This window comes from Pimephales promelas, chromosome 1 (genome assembly GCF_988280905.1).
Source record: "Pimephales promelas chromosome 1, fPimPro1.hap1.1, whole genome shotgun sequence".
Taxonomy (NCBI): Eukaryota; Metazoa; Chordata; class Actinopteri; order Cypriniformes; family Leuciscidae; genus Pimephales; species Pimephales promelas.
In genome coordinates, this window is record NC_142769.1 from 1,130,968 (window position 1) to 1,152,631 (window position 21,664).

The following is a 21,664-nucleotide window of genomic DNA, read 5'->3' on the forward strand; positions in this document are numbered from 1 at the left end:
TGTAATTCAAGTCTTTATAAGTGATTCATTGAATCATTATTTCAAGAGATTTGTTCAAAACACTGATTCATCCAGTAATTAGTCTTTATAAGTGAGTCATTAAATCATTCATTCAAGAGAATTGTTAAAAAATTCTGATTCATCCAGTAATGAGTCTTTGTAAGTGATTCATTGAATCATTCTTTCAAGAGATTTGTTCAAAACACTGATTCATACAGTAATAAGTCTTTATCAGTGAGTCATTGAATCATTCATTCAAGAGATTTGTTCAAAACACTGATTCATCTAGTAATGAGTCTTTATAAGTGAGTCATTGAATCATTCATTCAAGAGAATTGTTCAAAAATTCTGATTCATCCAATAATGAGTCTTTAAAAGTGAGTCGTTGAATCATTAATTTGAGATTTGTTCAAAAATTCTGATTGGTCCCGTAATTCAAGTCTTTATAACTGATCCATTGAATCATTCTTTCAAGAGATTTGTTAAAAAATTTTGATTCATCTAGTAGTTAGTCTTTATAAGTGAGTCATTGAATCACTCATTCCAAAGGTTTGTTAAAAAATTCTGATTCATCCAGTAATTAGTCTTTATAAGTGAGTCATTGAATCATTCATTCAAGAGAATTGTTAAAAAAAATCTTGATTCATCCTGTAATTCAAGTCTTTATAAGTGAGTCATTGAATCATTCAGTCAAGAGATTTGTTCAAAACACTGATTCATCCAGTAATGAAAGTCTTTATAAGTGAGTCATTGAATCATTCATTCAAGAGAATTGTTCGAAAATTCTGTTTCATCCAGTAATGAAAGTCTATATAAGTGAGTCATTGAATCATTTATTCAACCCGATTGTTTTTAAATAAGTAATTCAAATGATTCTTTTTTTAATAGACTGCAGCAATGCACATTTTGGCAGAACCTCTAGTAAACTACACATTATTTGTCTTTTTTTGAGTCGTCTACTTGTGTGAGAACCATCATGATTCTCCATTTCTCCAGAATCGCGAACGCTGATAATGATCCTGTTCCGGCTCACCTCCGGTCGTGACCTCCTGCAACGGCACACTCCTGCTCTTCTTTCTGCTGAACGTGTCTCTCACCGACTGTCTCAGCAGAAGCCAAAATGTTAAAGTGAACAGCAGCTGAGAATAAAGAGAGAGAGAAGAGTAACTCCATGAGGGTTATGACTGATCATGTGGTTGAATTGTGTAAAAATGGAGCAAGTGACTACAGGTTTTCCTGCATTTCTCAGATTCTTCCCGATTTATTGCAGCCATCTGTTTCCCAATACATAAAGCCATTTATCATCCAGAACTGGAGGGAGTTACAGTACATTTATCCTGTTTACCATTTAAATTACAGTCAATCATCTTTAAGAGTTAAAATCCGACGTAAAGTTCGTAGCACGTTGATCTGCCGTTTCGTCTCTCCTCGTGTGTTTGCATGAGGCATTTAAAAGGTAATGGCCAAATGTAGCTTTACAAACGTAAGCTGCAGATTACATGGATAATATTGAATACGTATATTTTCATCTGATTATTAATCACTCAAACCCCTAATCTAAACCTCTATACTTAACCGTCGCTCTCGCACATCCGCCATGTTTGTAGTTTTTTTTTTAACACTTTTTATTCATGTTTGTAGTTCTAACCGAATCCTCGAAAATCTCTAATTTCAAATCCTATTTAGAACGGCTAGTATGCGAAGTGGGATCACACCAGGTTCTGTACATGTTGGACAGGATTTAATGGCATATTGTTGAATATCCACAAAAAACAACTTTGACTGATCGCTTGTTTTCTAAAATGAACAATGGGAGTGAATGGGGAAAAAATGCCTTTTAAAAATGCTAAATGCTAAAATAGCTAAAATAGACACACGATACCAGCGTCTCTCTCTCTCTGACGAATTATGGCATAATATTAAAAATATCTATATGGCAGTTTCTATATGGCGATTAACGTTGATGTCGAGCCCTGTTGGTAAATCAACATTGATTTTATATCAACTTTATCTGGCAGTATTATATGATAACGTCAGTCACACTGAAGCACATCAGCCAGCGTCCTCACCAGCGCCCCCAGCCGCAGACAGGGGTACTGCGCTCGGTCCAGGCCCAGCTGGCGAAGGCTCATGGTGCCGATGTGCTGGGGGAGCTCCGCCTCCAGGTCCATGGCCCACACGTACTGAAGCCCACACAGAGCCAGGCCGTACAGGAGGATGAACGGAGAGCAGAGGGTGGCGAAGCGCTGGCGAGCCCGAAGCATCCAGATCAGACACGACCACAGCAGCAGCACGAACGTCAGCCAACTGTGGTACGTTATACTCCACACCTGCAACACCACACAGCATCACAGCCAGCTGGTATTTAATGCCAGCATTCAAAGATATTCTCATGGCAAAAATGATGGATGGAGGGATGGATGGATGGATTAATGGATGGATGGATGGAGGGATGAATGGATTAATGGAGGGATAGATAGATGGTTGGATCGATTAATGGATGGATGGAGGGTTTAATGGATGGATGAATGGATGGATTAATGGATGGGTTAATGTATGGATGATTAATGGATGGATGGATGAATGGATGGATGGATGGATGGATGGATGGATGGATGGATGGATGGATGGATGAATGGATGGATGGATGGAAGGGTGGATGGATGGATGGATGGATGAATGGATGGATGGATGGATGAATGGATGAATGGATGGATGGATGGATGGATGGATGATTGGATGGATGGATGGATGAATGGATGGATGGATTAATGGAAGGGTGGATGGATGGATGGATGGATGTATGGATGGATGGGTGGATGGATTAATGGATTAATGGATGGATGAATGAATGGATGGATGGATGAATGGATGGATGGGTGGGTGGATGGATGGATTAATGGATTGATGGATGGATTAATGGAGGGATAGATAGATGGATGGATGGATGAATGGATGGATGGATGGATGGATGAATGGATGGATGGGTGGATGGATGGGTGGATGGATGGATGGATGATTAATGGATGGATGGATGATTAATGGATGGATGGATGGATGATTAATGGATGGATGGATGGATGATTAATGGATGGATGGATGGATGATTAATGGATGGATGGATGGATGATTAATGGATGGATGGATGGATGATTAATGGATGGATGGATGATTAATGGATGGATGGATGGATGATTAATGGATGGATGGATGGATGATTAATGGATGGATGGATGGATGATTAATGGATGGATGGATGATTAATGGATGGATGGATGGATATAGATGAGTGATTGTTTGTTTTACCATCATGGCGATTAGAGCACAAATGTAACTTTGTTGTAAGATCATCCGTCCAACCAGACGAAGAGGATTATCAGCCGAAGACTCTCCAGCAGGTCCTGCACACACACACACACACACACACACACACACACACACACACACACACACACACACACCACAGGGTCAGGCTCATAAACACACACACACACACACACACAATGTGAACTGTTGTCTTCTGTGTGTCCCCGTACCCGTGTGCTGTTGTCCGGAGCCGTCGGTCACGGGTTCTTTAGAGAAGTGTGTTTCAGACAGAGGAGAGTCTCCCGCGGCCAGAAGCGTTTGCTAAAACACATGATTCATTCACATTTTTCACAAGATGTAAAATCTCTGATGTTCCGAGTGTGTGTGTGTGTGTGTGTGAGATCTTACTTTAGTGTCATCTTCACTGCGTTCCTCCCACGGCCTGAGCTCCACTTCATCAGCTTGAACCGTCTTGTCTTCTCCCGCCTCGAGGGTCTACACAAACACACACATCCCATCATCACACACACACACACAAACACCAAGACACACGGTAAACAGTGGATTAAGATGTTTGGGTTTACTGTCTCGAACACACTCGGTTTTTTAGTTCAACAATGAAACTTTGGAAATGTCTAAATAAACATTTTTATTAAATTGATTAGTTTCACCTTTTGCAATCCGGGTCCGTTTTGACCCGAAACTAAACGGTGCCTTCACACATTAAATGATGTTTCATTTATTATTTAGATTTTTTCTTAAATTACTTAAAAAATACATTCAGCCTCTTTAACACACTAATTTTTCCTGCATTTTGTTAATAAACACACGCAATAAATCTTAAATTAAAATAAAATTATGTATTAATGACAAAGGTGTGGGACCAAACTGTTTATCCCCCTTTTTTAAATCTAAAAGTAACGTTTTATGCAAGTAAAATGAATTAACTTTAGTCTAAAAACTAAATTTTTTTTGTAGTTTTCATATATTTAGACTGTTTTGAGCAGTCGTGAGTTATAAATAAGTCAATTGAGTTCATACTGGTAATTCCCATATTATATCAAATAGATATAAATTATTATTATATAAATTATTATTATAAAATTATAATATATAAATTATATATTATTATTATTATATAAAATAGATATAAATTATTATTATATACATTTATTAAGATATAAAATTATTATATATATATAAAATTATTAAGATATAAATTATTATTATATAAAATAGATATAAATTAGGGCTGTCAAGCGATTAATCGCATCCAAAATAAAAGTTTCTGTTTACATAATATATGTGGGTGCACTGTGTATGATTATTTTATGTATATAAATACACACACATGCTTGTATATATTTAAGAAATATTTTCATGTATATACTGTATATATATATTATTTATATTATATAAAAATATAAATATTTTATATATAAATAATATTTTTTTTCTTAAATATACAAGCATGTGTGTGTATTTATATATATATATATAAAATAATTATACACAGTGCACCCACATATATTATGTAAACACAAACTTTTATTTTGGATGCGATTAATCGCTTGACAGCCCTAATATGAATAAAAACATTTTCTTGCAACACAAGAAACTGTTAAGACATTTTAAACATCAAATAATTATATAAAAAATAAATATATATATATATATATATATATATATATATATAAAAACATCAAATACATATATATCAAATAAAAATAATTTTAATGAACAAAAAGGCAGTAAATTAGCCTGGTAAAAACCGGATGAGTTATAAATATGACGTTAGATGAGAGATAGAGATGATTTGTTCGGGGTGAATGGATGAGTGTGTGTGAAGCACCTTGTCCGTGTAGCTGTTGATCTTCAGCACCACCGTCACGGAGATGTAGAGGAGCAGGAGGATCCCGGGATTGACGTACACCGGCCAGTCGTGATGAGTGTTGAGGACCAGGGCGAACGAAGAGCAGTTTCCAGGCTTTATCACATCCTTCAGGCCGAACAGTCTGGACAAAAACACACACAAATGCTTCATGTTCGGAAGAAAGGTCAGGCATGCACGACCAACTCCTGTCTATTTTAATGGGGGAATACTGGAATCTCAAAAACTACTTATCAAATAACCAATCCCAAAGCAGCAACACAATCTGAGATAGAGCCAGACCGATATATCGGCAGACCGATATTATCGGCCGATATTAGGCATTTTCCAAGCTATCGGTATCGGCAGTTATAATGGCCGATAAATGAATGTTTCAAAAATAAAATAAAAAGGGACGAAACGCGCTTGAACCATGTCATGAGTGTTGGAGTTGTATAGTTTGTCCACCAGAGGGCGCTCTACACCGTTCCTGTTGGCAACACTCGTTGAGTTGGTCGCGAGACATACATTGCTTGAACAACAATTAAAAGAACATCCCCATCAGTTCTCTAAACTCAAATAAGACAAAATTTATCAAATAATATAAAATTTATAGGACTATCATGTCCAGTTTTGCTGTTAAATAAGTCGAGAGTGAAGCGGAATTAGCTAGTAATAGTTACGTTACGTTGTTCCAGTGTAGTTGACGGACTGTCCTTTTAACTTTTGACAATGTGACTGAAGTATTTCTTTAATAGCGTGTGACAGTTAAAGCAATGAGACGCATCATCTCTCCTCGGCCTGTTATATTGAAAATGGATATTTTACAATTTGCAGAATGACTATCCATTGCTAAATTATAGCTCATCATAGACTAGCAAACCATAAAGCAGGCTAACGCCACTATCATCAGTCTGATCTGTTGTGGCAATAAAAGAAACAAGTTTCTTTTTAAAATGCATTATCATATTATTTTAGTTAAAACTCATAAATAACTACAAATAACTAATGTTAGGGAAATCTGTTAATGTTTTGTTGCGCGTTTCTGAAAAAAAAATTAAAATAAATAAAAAAATATCGGCCGATATATCGTAATATCGGATTTTAAAACTAACAAATATCTGTATCGGTATCGAACTTCAAAATCCTTTATCGATCGGGCTCTAATCTGAGATTAATATTAGCAAATGAGCATACGCAGACCCAAACAACACCAGTTAGCGATCGGCTTGGGTTTCGATATATATTCTGTCATATTACACCCATTCAGAGTAACGTGAATCAACCGTCTATACGGGCAAATGTTACAATAATTATGGCTCACCAAAGCTGCATTTTCTCTAAAATACAGTAAATCAATCCTCATATTACAGTGATTTCTGGAGGATGATGTGACACTGAAGACTGATGATAAATACAGCTTTGATCAAAGGAATAAATTACACTTTAGTATATATTCACATAGATAACAGCTGTTTTAAATTGTAATAATATTTCGCTATTTTTACTGTATTTGTGATCAAATTAATGAAGCCTTAGTGAGCAATACCTCAAAAACAATAAAATGCCTACAATATAATAATATCATATCCATAACTATGTTTTCAGTGGTGTATAAAGCCCTTACTAATGAAGCGTTATGTGTTTATTAGCTCTACACACACACATGCCCTGAACGGACAAATGCGTTTCGTCACTATGTCGTGTAAAGATCTAGCGAATAAATGGATGAATACGTCACAATAAAATTCGCAATAACATTGTTTTACTGAATAATTAAGTGAATATAATTTATTTATCTTGGTAAAGAAACTTCAGTGTTTAACTTCTCTCTGCCGTCTCAGACGACGACATCACTTCCTGTCGGCCTGTTGGGTGTAATTCACAACCTCACCACTAGATGCCGCGAGAACGTACACACTGCAGCTTTAAGGAACACTACTAATCTTGATCTGACAGCAGAGCGCATGAGACGGACGATGTTTTAAGTTGCTCTGACAGCTCTGACAGTCTCGGGTCGGCAGGGATTTATGGGTCGGGAGAAATACACACTGGAAACTCATCAAGCCCAGTTTCAACGAGTCTCCAGATATACAGAGGACTCGAGTCTCAGTGCGAGTGTGTTACGCAAGGACACGCCAGCTTCACCTCCCCAGCCTGAGGCTCACACACACACACACACACACACACACACCCTGCTGTAACACAAGCCTTGTGTGATTAACTCATTAACAGGCCAGGCCGCTCGTTTAAAACAGTACGGAGAGGTGAGACACTCTTCGGGTTGAACTTGATGACGAAAAAAAACTAAAAATGACGAAAAAATTTATATGAAAAAATTATAATAAATATTAGTATCTCAATGATAGTAAAATTACACTTCACAGATGTCCATGAGAGGCATGCTGTAACTATGCTAATCTAAATTAAATTAACACGTAAATGTTCTTAAAGGCGCAGTACGTGATTTACGGGAAACCATGAAATCATCAAAACAAACACAGCCCTAGCCAATAGGAGCTCACCACTATTTTGAAAGCTCCGCCCCCAAATCCACAAACACACTATGCAAACACACTATGCAGCACAGGCCCCTCCCCCTCCTCATGAGTGGACACGCCCCCTACTGCTGATTGGCTACAAGTGTTTTGGTGCTCAGGCTGATCCACTTACTCTAATTAGAGAACAATGTAAATGCCACAGAATATGAATATGGTCAATTTACAGTACCACAGTACAGTACCACAAGCAGTTTCTGGATCAACAGTAACAAACACAGTCCAAACCCCAAACCCTATAGCCATAGCGGTCAATAGCACAACAAGAGATGTTGATCCAGGAAATGATGTCAGTGTTTCCCTACTTTTTAAAAATCTCGGTAACCAGTCTCCTCCGCTAACAGGACAAACAGGGAGGCTGAACTACATTTACATTTATTATTTATTAATAAGCCTTGCCTAGAGTAGCATAAGCCAGACAAGAGTCCACAACTAACGGGCCAAAATGAGACTCCAATAACAGGGCATTGACAGTGATGAAGAAGAGGATGAGGAAGAGCAGTACCTGGCCCACAGGCCCGCCGGCGAGAACATCTCCTGTGCGAACGAGCTCTGGTACAGGTACAGACACACCAGGTGTCCCCCGGTGAAGAAGGCCACCATCACACACAGTGTGTTAAACCCCAGATGGCTGATGGGAAAGTGGCACGCCCACCACGTGCACACGCCGATAAACAGCAGGAAGTAGAAGGCCGAGAAGGCAGAGGGTAAAGTGATCCCTGGAGAGAGAAACACATTAAATACGTCAAACGAGGGCTTTGAAACCATTAATCACATCCAAATTAAACGTTCGTGTTTACATAATACAGGGCAAAAATAGAGTTTGTCTTAAAATGAAAAATTCTAAATCTCAGAAAATTAAAATATTACATGAAATCAATAAAAAAAAACCTTTTAAATACAGAAATGTCGGCCCTCTGAAAAGTATAATCATGCATGTGTATATCTAAATATATTAGTTTCAATTTTTAAGTTGAATTACTGAAATGCATGAACTTTTGCACGATATTCTAATTTTTCGAGTTTCACCTGTATATGTGTGCGTGTATTTTTTTTATTTTATTAAACCTTTATTTAACCAGGGATATAATCACATTGAGATAAATATCTCATTTACAAGTGAGCCCTGGCCAAAATAGCAGCACACAATATACATAAATACATAAAACAGAGTACACAACACACACATGTACAAAAAATAAAACAAAATTAAATGTTAAGAGCCGGTGCAGACAGATTTGAATGATTTGTTTAAGTGTAGCTTGAACTCACTTATCGAAATAAGTTCATCAAGCATCAAGTAGTGTACTGTGTATAATTATTTTGTATTTATACATACTCACATGTATACATTTAAGAAAGAATGTGCTATTCATAAATAAAATATTTATATTTATATATAATATAAATTATATATACGTGCATGTGTGTGCATTTATATATACAAAATAATCATACACAGTACACTACACACACATATATTATGTAAATAATTTTGGATGCGATTAATCGTTTCAGAAACCTAATTCAACATGCTTGACAATATTAGCCAAAAAGTAAACAAAAAAATCCACCATTTGGCATTCTATTTCCAAGATATTATCTAATTTCTAGTCACACACACTATTTAGAATTAACAGAATTTTATTTAAAAATTGACTCAATTTTGTTGCTTCCTTAAAGAGCCCCTATCATAGCATTTGAAATGTTCCTATTTTTGTTTTAGGAGTTCCCAAAAAGGATAAAAAACACTTTATTTGTCTTATAATATGCATTTATTTTTAACTGATTTGCTCACCGACTCCCAAATGATTCGTTTAACGACTCATTTTTCCAAACCACTCCTTTGCGTGACGCTAATCGGCGGTGATTGGTCAGATGACAGACCCAGTCAGTTATTGTTTGTTAGCGAAACGCATAAACATATTGATAAAACACTGCAGTACTACAAGACGCTCTATTCTTTATGACAACTCCAATAAAAGCGACAAACATTTCACATATTTAAAAAAATAAATAAAATTGGAGACCTAGAAGCTGCGCTGAGCGTAACTTACACACACACGCGCACACACATACTGCCTTGCGCCCCGTTCAAAACCCATAAAGCAACAATTATTAATACTTACAGGTTGTGATTCGAAAGAGGAAGCTGATCCATATTCACTGGGTAAGTAAGTTACTGAGCCCTCCTTCAGGAACAACCGCTCGCGAATCCACATTTTAATCCATTTATGTTTTAGAACTAACGTTATTCGTCAATAAAATGATGAGAACACAATCGGCCTATACTGTTGTGGCATCGTTGCAAATATGAACACTAACCACCGATTCTTCACATGCTCGTCCCTGGAAAGTGGCTGAACTATCTTTGCATTGTAGAACACAGCGTCTTCTCGACATGATGCTAGAGGTGGGCGATATGACCAAAATATGACTAATTTTATTTCACGGTAACGATATATTTCACGATATAGTTATTTATATAGTTATATAGTATGTCACCTTGTTTTATTTTTATTTTATTTGGTAAATTATCACACCACATGAACGGTCATTTTCAAAAATCCATGATAGGGGCTCTTTAAAGGTGCTGTCTGAAAGAATGACAGCTAGTGGTCAAAATAGGTACTGCAGTCCCAATTCAAAATATCATCTCTCTCGTTCACAGAGATTTTTTTGATGGATACGTTTGTTTGCCGGCTGCAATACGCTGGGTTTTCTGCCAACTGGCATCCCGGAGCGTGAAAACACTACTGGGTAAACTGGAAGTGGGCGGAGTCACACACACCAAAACAAAAACACTCATTCCAACACGGAAAGTAAAAAAACCGGCTGTCGAAAGTGTTTAATGTCGAGCCCTGTTTATATCGCATTGCTTATTCTCTGATATTTCAGTATTGATATGCATATTGAAAATGTATATACTATATGTAAAATTCAACCTGACAAAGTGGCTAGTTGGGGTGACTTTGTTACACGCCACTGCTGAAATACACACACGTTTGCACTGCTGATGACTGTGAAGTGTGTTTTCTGCTGCTCGTACCCGCCAGCGCCAGGAGTGTGACGGCCAGGATTCGGCCCATGTTCCTGAGGAACCGCTGAGCCGTGACGCGCAGACGCGCCGCTAGCTGAGCCGCTCCGCTACTCGCGCGAGCACTCTCCTCCTCCTCCGTCTCACTGCAGGACATCCCCTCGTCCTCTCGCTCCACATCCTCATCCTCGTCCTCCGTTTCGTCCTCCTGAAGAGAAGAGGACAGAGACTTTAGCACAGGAATTGACCCTTCGCAAAGACCCGCCCACTCTGGTTACTGTTGCTATGTCCGACAAGCCACGCCTCTCTCAACAGTCTCACCTTTCAAATTCTGTCATTTTTAAAAGAAATGTGAACAATAAAACCCATTTTGTGGCTCTTCAATGTTTTGTGACTCTTAAAGCCGCTCGAGAACCAATCATCTTCATTCTAGCTCATTTATAGAGTCAAATAAACATGAATGAACATAGGAGTGTGGTTTTAGCCTTCTGTTTTTCAAGTTCAAATCCTCCAACGTTAAACTCCTGACAAAAATGGCGGATACTGATTGGTCGGTTTGTCTGATGGAAAAATAAGTGTGCACTGCAGATCCAAATGAGGTCCGGCTCCTCCTCTCTAGATGGTGGGGATAATGGGTGGAGTTATGTTTAGTGATGAGGTTTTATGGGTTAGGGTGTGGTTGGACTGTCTAGCTCCACCCATATACTTCGAGAGAAGTCGAAAAAGAACAGGAGTGACGTCAAAAATCAGGCCAAAACGAAGTTTGTAAAGGATTAGTTCACTTTTGAAAAAACTTTTGCTGATAATTTACTCAGCCCCATGTCATCCAAGATGTCCATGTCATTCTTTCTTCAGTCGAAAAGAAATTAAGGTTTTTGATGAAAACATTCCAGGATTTTTCTCCATGTAATGGACTTCAATGGGAACCAGACGGTCTAAGGTCCAAAAGACAGTTAATAACAGTTTCAGATGCAGCTTCAAATGTCTTTAAACGACACCAGACGATGAATAAGGGTCTTATCATGCGAAACGATCGCTTATTTCAAAACTTATTCCAAAAATGTAACTTTTCTAAGGACAAATGCTAGCCTTGCTCTATTCTGTGAGGCGCGTTTGTAACGTCACGTAATACGTAATTACGTTCAAAAGGTCACGGGTGCCAAAACGCTATTTATGTTTTTGAATTTCTAAAGAAAATGGACGTAATTTGAAAATTGAGACTTTTTTTCATATCAATAGTAACAAAGGACAAAGATTATTGCGATTTTCTGGATGCGCGCAGCCGCGATACAATGCTCCATTCATTCAAATGAAACAGGATGACTAATCGATTCTTGAGATTTAAGAATCGATATCGGTTGGTAAAAATGAGAATCGATTAATATCGAGAAATCAATATTTATTACCCAGCCCTACTAACCAGTTTTACTTTTTGGATTCAGATGAGACCTATCTTTTACATCACTGACTTTAAAAAGTGATGAGCAGTCTTAAATAATTAGATTAGACTAGTCTAAGCCGTGTTAAACGCACAGAATGTAGAAAGGCTCATTTTGCATGACTAACTTTGCTTCCCCATCGTAGTTCATCTGCTCGTTTAGCTGACCTCCTGACCCTGAACGTGAAACCCGTGTTCAAGGGCACGGGAAGGTCGGATTCCAGTGTTTTCTATCAGTGTCGGGTCTCCATCAACACGGTCTCCAACACTAAACACTGAGCCTCAATAAGGCATCAGCTGCCCTTTGGGACGATCCATGTAATGAATCTTCAGGCCAATCTAAACCCTAATTAGTGAGTCGAATATACACTTTGGCCTTAATTTAGTTTTAATGCGTTGATAAGGAACAGTTGTCTCTTTAAGAGTACCGACCCCAGTGACGTTTTGGATAACTGACAAAAAGTGCAATTTTTGCGTTGGATAAAAGCATCTGCTAAATGCATAAATGCTTATTATTTTACTTTAATTAATTTTGAATAAAAGATATGGTATAATTCTTATGGAAAAAAAAAACATTTACAGATGTCAGTCATTGTTTGAAAGTATTTCATTTGTGTAATTTTTATTGTGTGATTTACGTTGTTTTAATTGTGCTTTATAAATAAATGATTTGGATATGTTTCATGTCTGTCATGTGATCCGCTGTTCAAGTCATGTGACCCTGCCATGAGTGTCATTGGTTCAGGTGTCCCTTGTCTTGTCATTAGTCTGTGTGTATGTAATGTCAATGTCAATGTTTTTGAGTTCATACCATGCTTTTGTTTTATGTTTGTTCACTTATGTACTCATCTACACTTGCCTCCAGTCACAGTGGACTGCCTTACATTCAGCCAAAGCTGGTCTCTTTTACTGGTTTTAGATGGGTTTGTCAGGTCAGACTGGGAACCACTGATCGACCAACTAAACTAGACACTAGAAACCCACATTAGCAGTTTCTTCCATCTGCTTTCTAATCAAAATATCAAAAAGATTAGATGCCATATGAACATTGCATACTTCCATCTGATTCTCTGGCGCACTTTTTATAACACAACACGGTCTCCCGATGGAAAGATGCCGGAGGTCGTGTGTGTTTGCTGTTATGAAAATGCCTGTTGTTTGTCGAGTAGTTTTTTCCTACTCTTTATTTTCCCATTGCATTTCCAAGCTTTCCAATTCATGTGTTAAAAGTGCATTCAATACCCAGTTTCATAATGATCTCAGGGTGGCTACAGGTATAAACAATTTAAATTTAAGACTTTTTAATTCAACTTCTAAATTAAATTTAAGACCAAACTTATGATGGAAATATAAATTAAAAATGAAAATATACAGTAATATTTCCAAGTAAACACACTGTCTGTTCAAAACGGTAAAATGACAATAACCAATGGTCAATTGCGTACATGCGGTCGCCTGTGGTGGAGTGAAAAGAAATATAGAAGGCATTTTTATGAATGTCTTAAGCCTTGTATGTTTTAAATAATAAAGTATATTGATAAAGGCTTAGATTTAGTTTTATTAATAAAGGCATAGAACCAGTTTATTTATAGTGTACTGATAATAGTTTCATATAATTAGTTCATTAATTAAACTAATAAAAAGATAAAAAAGACTTTGAGATATGTTTGGTAATTGTACCTTTTAATTTAATAAATTAAAATTAATTTGCTATATTTCAGATCAATATTTGTTTTCCTTAATTTTAATTAACCCTAACTTTATTCACAATAATTGATTTCCATATAAAATAATTCTACAAACACTTAAAAATAAACAGAATAGTACCCTTACGTAGAAAATATTCGACCTGGCTGGCAGAACGATGCATCTTTGCGGTGACATGACAAACATATTTAAGACAATTTAACACTTTTTAAGGCCTTATTTTTAGGGAAATTGATTTTAATGACCCGCAGCCACCCTGGATCTTCATAACCCCCAACTAATAAGGAGGACTAACCCTTCCGGTTACATAGATTAAATTAAACGGTAATGTCACTGCCAATTCTACATTTGCATACATAAAAGCATGCAGTGTGGGACTTGATGCATTGGTGGTTTCTCTCCTCTTCAGTAAAGAGTGCAGAGACATGTATAAACGCATCGCATTAGAAACTGTGTTTCCCAATTGTCATGTCTAATACTGCAACAAAACACTTAGGAATGTGTTGCTTAGATATTATGCTGTTGCTGCACCAATTTACAAGGCAGGTGGTTGCAAGTTGCCTGAAAGGCTACAATGCATTAAATATTGGCATAAAGCAGAAGTCGACGCTACTCTTCATAACCGGACACACCCAGTGTTCTGCAACATGATCATGAATCAAAAACATGATGATTTGATGTGGGTGTAATAAATAACTCAAGACCCATTGCTCAGCTCTGATTTATTTAGCAAATTAATTCATTAAGATGGCTCATTTCAATGAACCGATTGGTCTTTTTAAAGCATAATCTGTAGCAAATACATCCTATAATAGTGTTAGATTAGTTATATAACTATATGTGGTGCTTGCTAAGACTGGTGGGTAATTTTTGCAAAACCTAAAGATATTTTTTTAAACAAAATCTTGTGGTAAGACTTTTGTTTAGGGTCATTTATTATCATGCATATTATTAGTACTTATAAAGCACATTATTGCCTTATTTAGCAACATCCCTTTATCCTATCTTACTAATATTAATAAGCTGTAAAAAGTAGTTTATTGAGGCAAAAGTCATAGAATTGGGTCCTAATCTAAAGTGTGACCAATCCGGTATAGAATATTATTAAAGTTGCATTGTGGTTCTACATTTTTTGCTGCTTTGGTTTATAAACTGTCGAGTTTCTCCACTACTTTCCCAGATGGCAGCTTGACTCTAGTTCAAGCATGTTAAATCATGAGCCGTTTGAAACGAGTCAGACGGGTAAATAGAGGTCAGCTTTGGATCTGGGAATAATATGTATATATTACAACGGTGTCTATTGTTAGATTCAGTAAAGCACGCACGCACGCCTGGTCGAGCACTCGGCCTCTATTGCTAATTGATCTTGTAAAGTCATATTTTTCTATGCTGACACATATAACGAGCCAGCCAGTGTTTGTTGATGTTGTTGGCTTGGCAACGGCAACAGGAAGTTGTCGGATTTGGGCCGCTGTTCAGTTCATTGTGCAATGGAGTCGAATGGGGGAAGAAAAGAAATGCCATAAAATATCACAGGGTGGAGATTTAGGAGTCAAAACTGAACAATGTTTAAAGAGAATCAAAGAATATGATGATTTTATTATGACTTTTCATGTTCGTCATAAAAGTGAAGGATTGAAACCATACAAAGTCTAAACGTGAGCTTCTTTAAAGTCTGATGCCTTTTGTTTAGATTTCAATCAAATTAATGAGGTGCATCATGGGATTCTCAAAAGGGAAGTTTACATTCGCTCCAAATAACATTTTAGGTTGGTGACGTACAATTTCTCTGGCAAACATAAGCCTTTGTGTCAAACGTTTCTGTAAACTGACTAATTTAGTCTCATCAGGAGTTTCTTTGTGCCGTTCAGTTCTGTACTCGCAAAAGTTTTATTCTCTATGAAATATATATTGCAATATGTTGATGCAGGTCTACATCAGGGGTTCTCAAAATGGGGTCGCAAAATAAATTTTGGTGCTTGGATCTGCAAAAAAGTGAATGGAATTGCATAATTCAGTCATAAAAATGGAATTTGGAACGCCGAATGTCACATAATTTGGCGATTTTTGGATGAATAAATCAAAAGCAGGGCTGTACAATGAATATGGACAAGTATGTGAATATTAATACTCATTATATCATTATGCATGCTGACGTTAGGGTACAATATATCCTCACAGCGCTGTCGGCTACATTAGCATCAGGCACTTTTTATATAATGTTATACATGGTGCCTTAGACGGGAAGCTCCACCTGACCAACTTCTGCCATGATGACCACAGTTAGTTCTGGCGGGTAATTCTCCAATCGATGATCCCACAATAGCAGATCATTGCATATGCTTTCTGTGGCCATAATCCCCTGCATCTAAACCTACAGAAGAGTTTTCGGAAATGTAACTCCGCAGTACAGCAATTGATCCTGATGACATCACATTTACAAGGCAAAACTTCACTAAGAAAAATGAAAGGAGTAATATAAACCAATGTATAATTCTGTGCACATTATGGGAACATTTCAGTGTAGTTTTGATTGTGGGAAGAGACACACAGACACACACCACCAACCCTGTCCTAACCTGACAAAAGATATTTATATATATATATTATCGTCCAAGTCTAATCTGCTAAATGCACAAGGCATTAAAATATTTTAAATATTAACAATGATTTTCTGTAAAGCTTATTTGAAATAAATAAATAAATAAACTTATTGGGTATCACAAGTTCATGAATGATAAGAATAAAATAAAATAAAATAAATAAATACATTGAAAATAAATAAATAAAAATAAACAAATAAATAAAATAAAATAAAATTATTGGGCATCACAAGTTCATGAATGATAAGGGTACAAAATAAAATAAAACAAATTAAAATAAATACACTAAAAATAAATACATAAAAAATAAACAAATAAAATAAAATAAAATAATTGGGTATCACAAGTTCATGAATGATAAGCGTACAAAATAAAATAAAACAAATTAAAATAAATACACTAAAAATAAATACATAAAAAATAAACAAATAAAATAAAATAAAATAATTGGGTATCACAAGTTTATGAATGATAAGCGTACAAAATAAAATATAACAAATTAAAACAAATACACTAAAAATAAATACATAAAAAATAAACAAATAAATAAAATAAAATAAAATAATTGGGTATCACAAGTTCATGAATGATAAGCGTACAAAATAAAATATAACAAATTAAAATAAATACACTAAAAATAAATACATACAAAATAAACAAATAAAATAAAATAAAATAATTGGGTATCACACGTTTATAAATGATAAGCGTACAAAATAAAATATAACAAATTAAAACAAATACACTAAAAATAAATACATAAAAAATAAACAAATAAATAAAATAAAATAATTGGGTATCACAAGTTCATGAATGATAAGCGTACAAAATAAAATAAAACAAATTAAAATAAATACACTAAAAATAAATACATAAAAAATAAACAAATAAATAAAATAAAATAAAATAATTGGTTATCACAAGTTCATGAATGATAAGGGTACAAAATAAAATAAAATAAAATAAATAAAATTATTGGGTATCACAAGTTCATGAATGATTAGGGTACAAAATAAAATAAAATAAAATAAATATACAAATAAATAAATACATAAAATAAAAATTCTTGGGTCTCACAAGTTCATTATTAGGGCAAAAAAAAACGGCTAGAAAACTCCTAGAAAACGAGAAAACGGCTTTTAAACCCTTATCCCTCCAGACCGTGCCCGTGTGTCCTCCTCGACAGCAGCACCATTAAAACACCAAATCAGAGAAAGAAAGAGACCTTGGCTGTGAGCATTTCTCAACACTATCCCATAATCAGCTCAGCTCACCTCATGAAGAAGTGCAGACGTGTGTGTTACGAGCGCCTCGTCCCTCCTCTTCATCAGCCGGTTGCAGAGGACGAGTGTGATCAGAGAGATGATGAAGATGCCCAGATCTGGGGTCAGGAGCCACACCACGGCCCAGGGCTCGTCCAGCGGGAGCCTGCAGGACACAGGGGAAATCATTCAAAAATTATATATATATATATGCCTTATATATCTAATCTGATAAATGCAACCATAAAACATTAACACGTTCTAAAAATGAACATTATTGATTTTCTGTAAAGTTGATTTGAAACAATGCGCTATTAAAAAAAAAAAAATCTAAAAAAATAAAAATAACAATTATTGGGTATCAGAAGTTCATGATTAGGGCACAAAACAGGGCTTGAAAATGCTATAAAAATCCTTTCAAATAAATAAATAAAATAAAATAATTGAAAGTGGCTATTCAACTAAATCAACTAAATAAATGTATTCTTATTGATTTAAACTTTATTAGCATGAAGTGTAGTGAGCAGATAGGCTTGACCTGAACATGTGATCTAACACAGATAACTCATACACACACACACACACACACTTTCGTTCTCCAGATTCTGCACATACCTGGACACCCCGACGTGCCTTGATAGAGTCTCCCAGGAACTGCCTGAGGAGAGAGAGAGAGAGAGAGAGAGAGAGAGAGAGAGAGAGAGAGAGAGAGAGAGAGAGAGAGAGAGAGAGAGAGAGAGAGAGAGAGAGAGAGAGAGAGAGGTTTACAAGTGCTTAGAAAAGAGATAAATTTAATTTAATGTAATTATCTATATTATATTGCCATTCAGGTCTAATCTGCTAAATGTACAACTAAGACATTAAGATATTCTACGAATTGAAATGACCCGAAGCCCTAAATTTATACTTAAATTTATTTATTTATTTAATTTTTTTTGGTGCATAAAGCTTATTTTATTTCATTTTGATAAAAAAACAACATATTTTTAAAGTAATTTTCTTTGAGAAATTTTTATTATTTTTATTTACTTGTAAATTACTAGATTTAACTTTAAAATCAAAATTACTCATGCATAACCCTTTTAATTCAGCTCTAAATATCTTACATCGGGAGTCTTTGACCTCTTGTGGAAAATAAATAATAACATGATATTTCATAACTCTAGATGGGCTTATATCTCTATTTGGAGCAGAGGACCTAAAGCCAGTTCACTTTCACATTCAGATACACATGTAGACACTATAAAATAATTTTTTTTGGTAAAGTTTTAACATTTTTACTTTTTTTCTATGTGAACTGAAGCATTCCATTCATTCCTATGGGGTTCAAATTGACCCGCGAGGGAAGGGTTTGTTGCTTTAAACCATAAAACTCCTCAAATCCATTACATTTTTGTTTGTGTATTCATGGTTCAAGTGCGACAAAAGTCATGGGGTCTTGGATACCTCCGATAAACACTCAATTTTCACTTAAATTTTCAACAAAACCCCAAAAATCCAGAGGGAAGGATGAGGGTTAATGAAAGAGAAAACACATGCACCTGAAATAAGTAGGACTTACAGTTGTGTCCCAGGGCATCCTCCAGGCCGGGGATGGTGTATAAGCAGACCTGAAAGCACACGTGTGCCAAGAGGAAAAGCAAACTGGTGCAGAAAACAGCCTTGATGAAACGTCCCGTGTGTCCTGTGGGACGGAGAGGAAAACACAGAAATGCACAGAAGCTGAAAAGATGAAAGCTGAGAGAAAGATAATGGTTAAAAACGTCCATGAACACAGTATTTGTCAACTACGCATCCATCGGTTGTCATAACACAAGCTTTACAGGCTTTGCAGTAAAAATTTGCAAGTCTTGTAATATTTAATTGCTAAATTTACATTGTTGCCACCCAAAGATGGGCTTTCCAACAGTGCAGAGGTATGGAGCAAAATAAGCACATGTGTGAGTGTTTAACTTTTGTGAGAGTTAGGAAAATGCAAAGGCCCAGCTATTCTAACAATGCCAGGACTGCCAAAAAAATTGGGTAAATAATAGTAATGGGACTGTTTCTAAACTTGTTAGGGCCAAACTTTTACTTTTGACATGTTTTAGTGCCCTTATTATGCTATTTTAGGCTCTCCTATATCAGGTTTACACGCATCCAAGGTCAAAAACACTTTAATTTCCTCATAATGTTCATTACAGCATCAGTGTCTGAAACGCTCTCTCTAAGCTCCGCCTCTCTGAGAGCCGCTCTGCTCTGATTGGTCAGAAAGCAAACGCTCATTATCATCTGTGAATCTCAGCTCTTGATCGCAGTGATGCGAACAGTAACGATGGCGTGGGTTTCACCGTATCAGACGAACAGACGAACAACACGAGCCCAACTCTCCAGTCTCAGAGACACTACAGTGTTTGAGGGCGGAGCTAAGAGACGCTGCTCAGCCAATCAACAACAGAGGTGGCATTATGCAAATCAGCTACATTGGTTTGTTACAGGAAGTGAGACTGAAATGACTAATCAAAATCGATTCTTTCTTTTAGGAGACTTCCTAAAAATCTTTAAAACTTTGCAGATTTTTTACATTCCCAAAAAGCTATAAAACACACTACATCCAACAATAGCATAATAATGGCAATTTATGTTTTTTTTTTTTGTTGTTCTCATTTCAGTCCAGCAGATGAAAACAGTCTGATTGTTTAGAAAAGTAAAAGCACAACTGTCCTCAACAAGACACATACCTTCAATCATGTCCGTACCACAAACGACCACACTAAAAGTTTAAGACGTAACATTAAGGGGTTTTAATGACCGCAAGTATGAATAGTAACAGTGCTTTAGTGAGCACTACTTGTAGGAAAGTTGCACAGTCGACAATTACAGCCAAAATGTGGTTATACTGTACTTCAAAACTGATGGATGTGCACTACTGAATAATGTAAAGTGTAAAATAAAGGTTTTACTAGACAGACATCAGACGAGCCATTCCCTTCCTTCAGGCTTTCCAGTTCTGCCTAAAGAAACTGAAGTACATGACTTTAACAGACGTAACAACCCAGTGTTTGGGTAGTTTTTGTGTTACGCAGAACCTGGGTCAGATGCAACAACCCAGTGTTTGGGTAGTTTTGTGTTACCCAGATCCTGGGTCAGACGTAACAACCCAGTGTTTGGGTAGTTTTGTGTTACCCAGATCCTGGGTCAGACGTAACAACCCAGTGTTTGGGTAGTTTTGTGTAACCCTGATCCTGGGTCAGACGTAACAACCCAGTGTTTGGGTAGTTTTTGTGTAACCCAGATCCTGGGTCAGACTTAACAACCCAGTGTTTGGATAGTTTTTGTGTAACCCAGATCCTGGGTCAGACGTAACAACCCAGTGTTTGGGTAGTTTTTGTGTAACCCAGACCCTGGGTCAGACGTAACAACCCAGTGTTTGGGTAGTTTTTGTGTAACCCAGATCCTGGGTCAGACGTAACAACCCAGTGTTTGGGTAGTTTTTGTGTAACCCAGATCCTGGGTCAGACGTAACAACCCAGTGTTTGGGTAGTTTTTGTGTAACCCAGATCCTGGGTCAGACGTAACAACCCAGTGTTTGGGTAGTTTTTGTGTAACCCAGATCCTGGGTCAGACGTAACAACCCAGTGTTTGGGTAGTTTTTGTGTAACCCAGATCCTGGGTCAGACGTAACAACCCAGTGTTTGGGTAGTTTTTGTGTTACCCAGATCCTGGGTCAGACGTAACAACCCAGTGTTTGGGTAGTTTTTGTGTTACGCAGAACCTGGGTCAGATGCAACAACCCAGTGTTTGGGTAGTTTTGTGTTACCCAGATCCTGGGTCAGACGTAACAACCCAGTGTTTGGGTAGTTTTGTGTTACCCAGATCCTGGGTCAGACGTAACAACCCAGTG

General features: G+C 36.6%; 1 protein-coding gene across 1 annotated transcript in view; it reads right to left on the minus strand.

Moving 5' to 3' along the window:
• Positions 1 to 21,664, minus strand: part of piezo1 (piezo type mechanosensitive ion channel component 1 (Er blood group)) — a 121,127-nt gene that overhangs the window by 54,004 nt on the left and 45,459 nt on the right. The window contains exons 3-13 of the mRNA XM_039690766.2: positions 19,343 to 19,465; positions 18,397 to 18,439; positions 17,794 to 17,947; positions 10,784 to 10,979; positions 8,240 to 8,453; positions 5,159 to 5,321; positions 3,715 to 3,801; positions 3,537 to 3,627; positions 3,307 to 3,401; positions 2,070 to 2,330; positions 1,034 to 1,139 (exon numbers count right to left, since the gene is read on the minus strand). Coding sequence (XP_039546700.2) covers positions 1,034 to 1,139; positions 2,070 to 2,330; positions 3,307 to 3,401; positions 3,537 to 3,627; positions 3,715 to 3,801; positions 5,159 to 5,321; positions 8,240 to 8,453; positions 10,784 to 10,979; positions 17,794 to 17,947; positions 18,397 to 18,439; positions 19,343 to 19,465 — 1,533 coding nt within the window. The remainder of the gene's footprint in view (positions 1 to 1,033; positions 1,140 to 2,069; positions 2,331 to 3,306; positions 3,402 to 3,536; positions 3,628 to 3,714; positions 3,802 to 5,158; positions 5,322 to 8,239; positions 8,454 to 10,783; positions 10,980 to 17,793; positions 17,948 to 18,396; positions 18,440 to 19,342; positions 19,466 to 21,664) is intronic.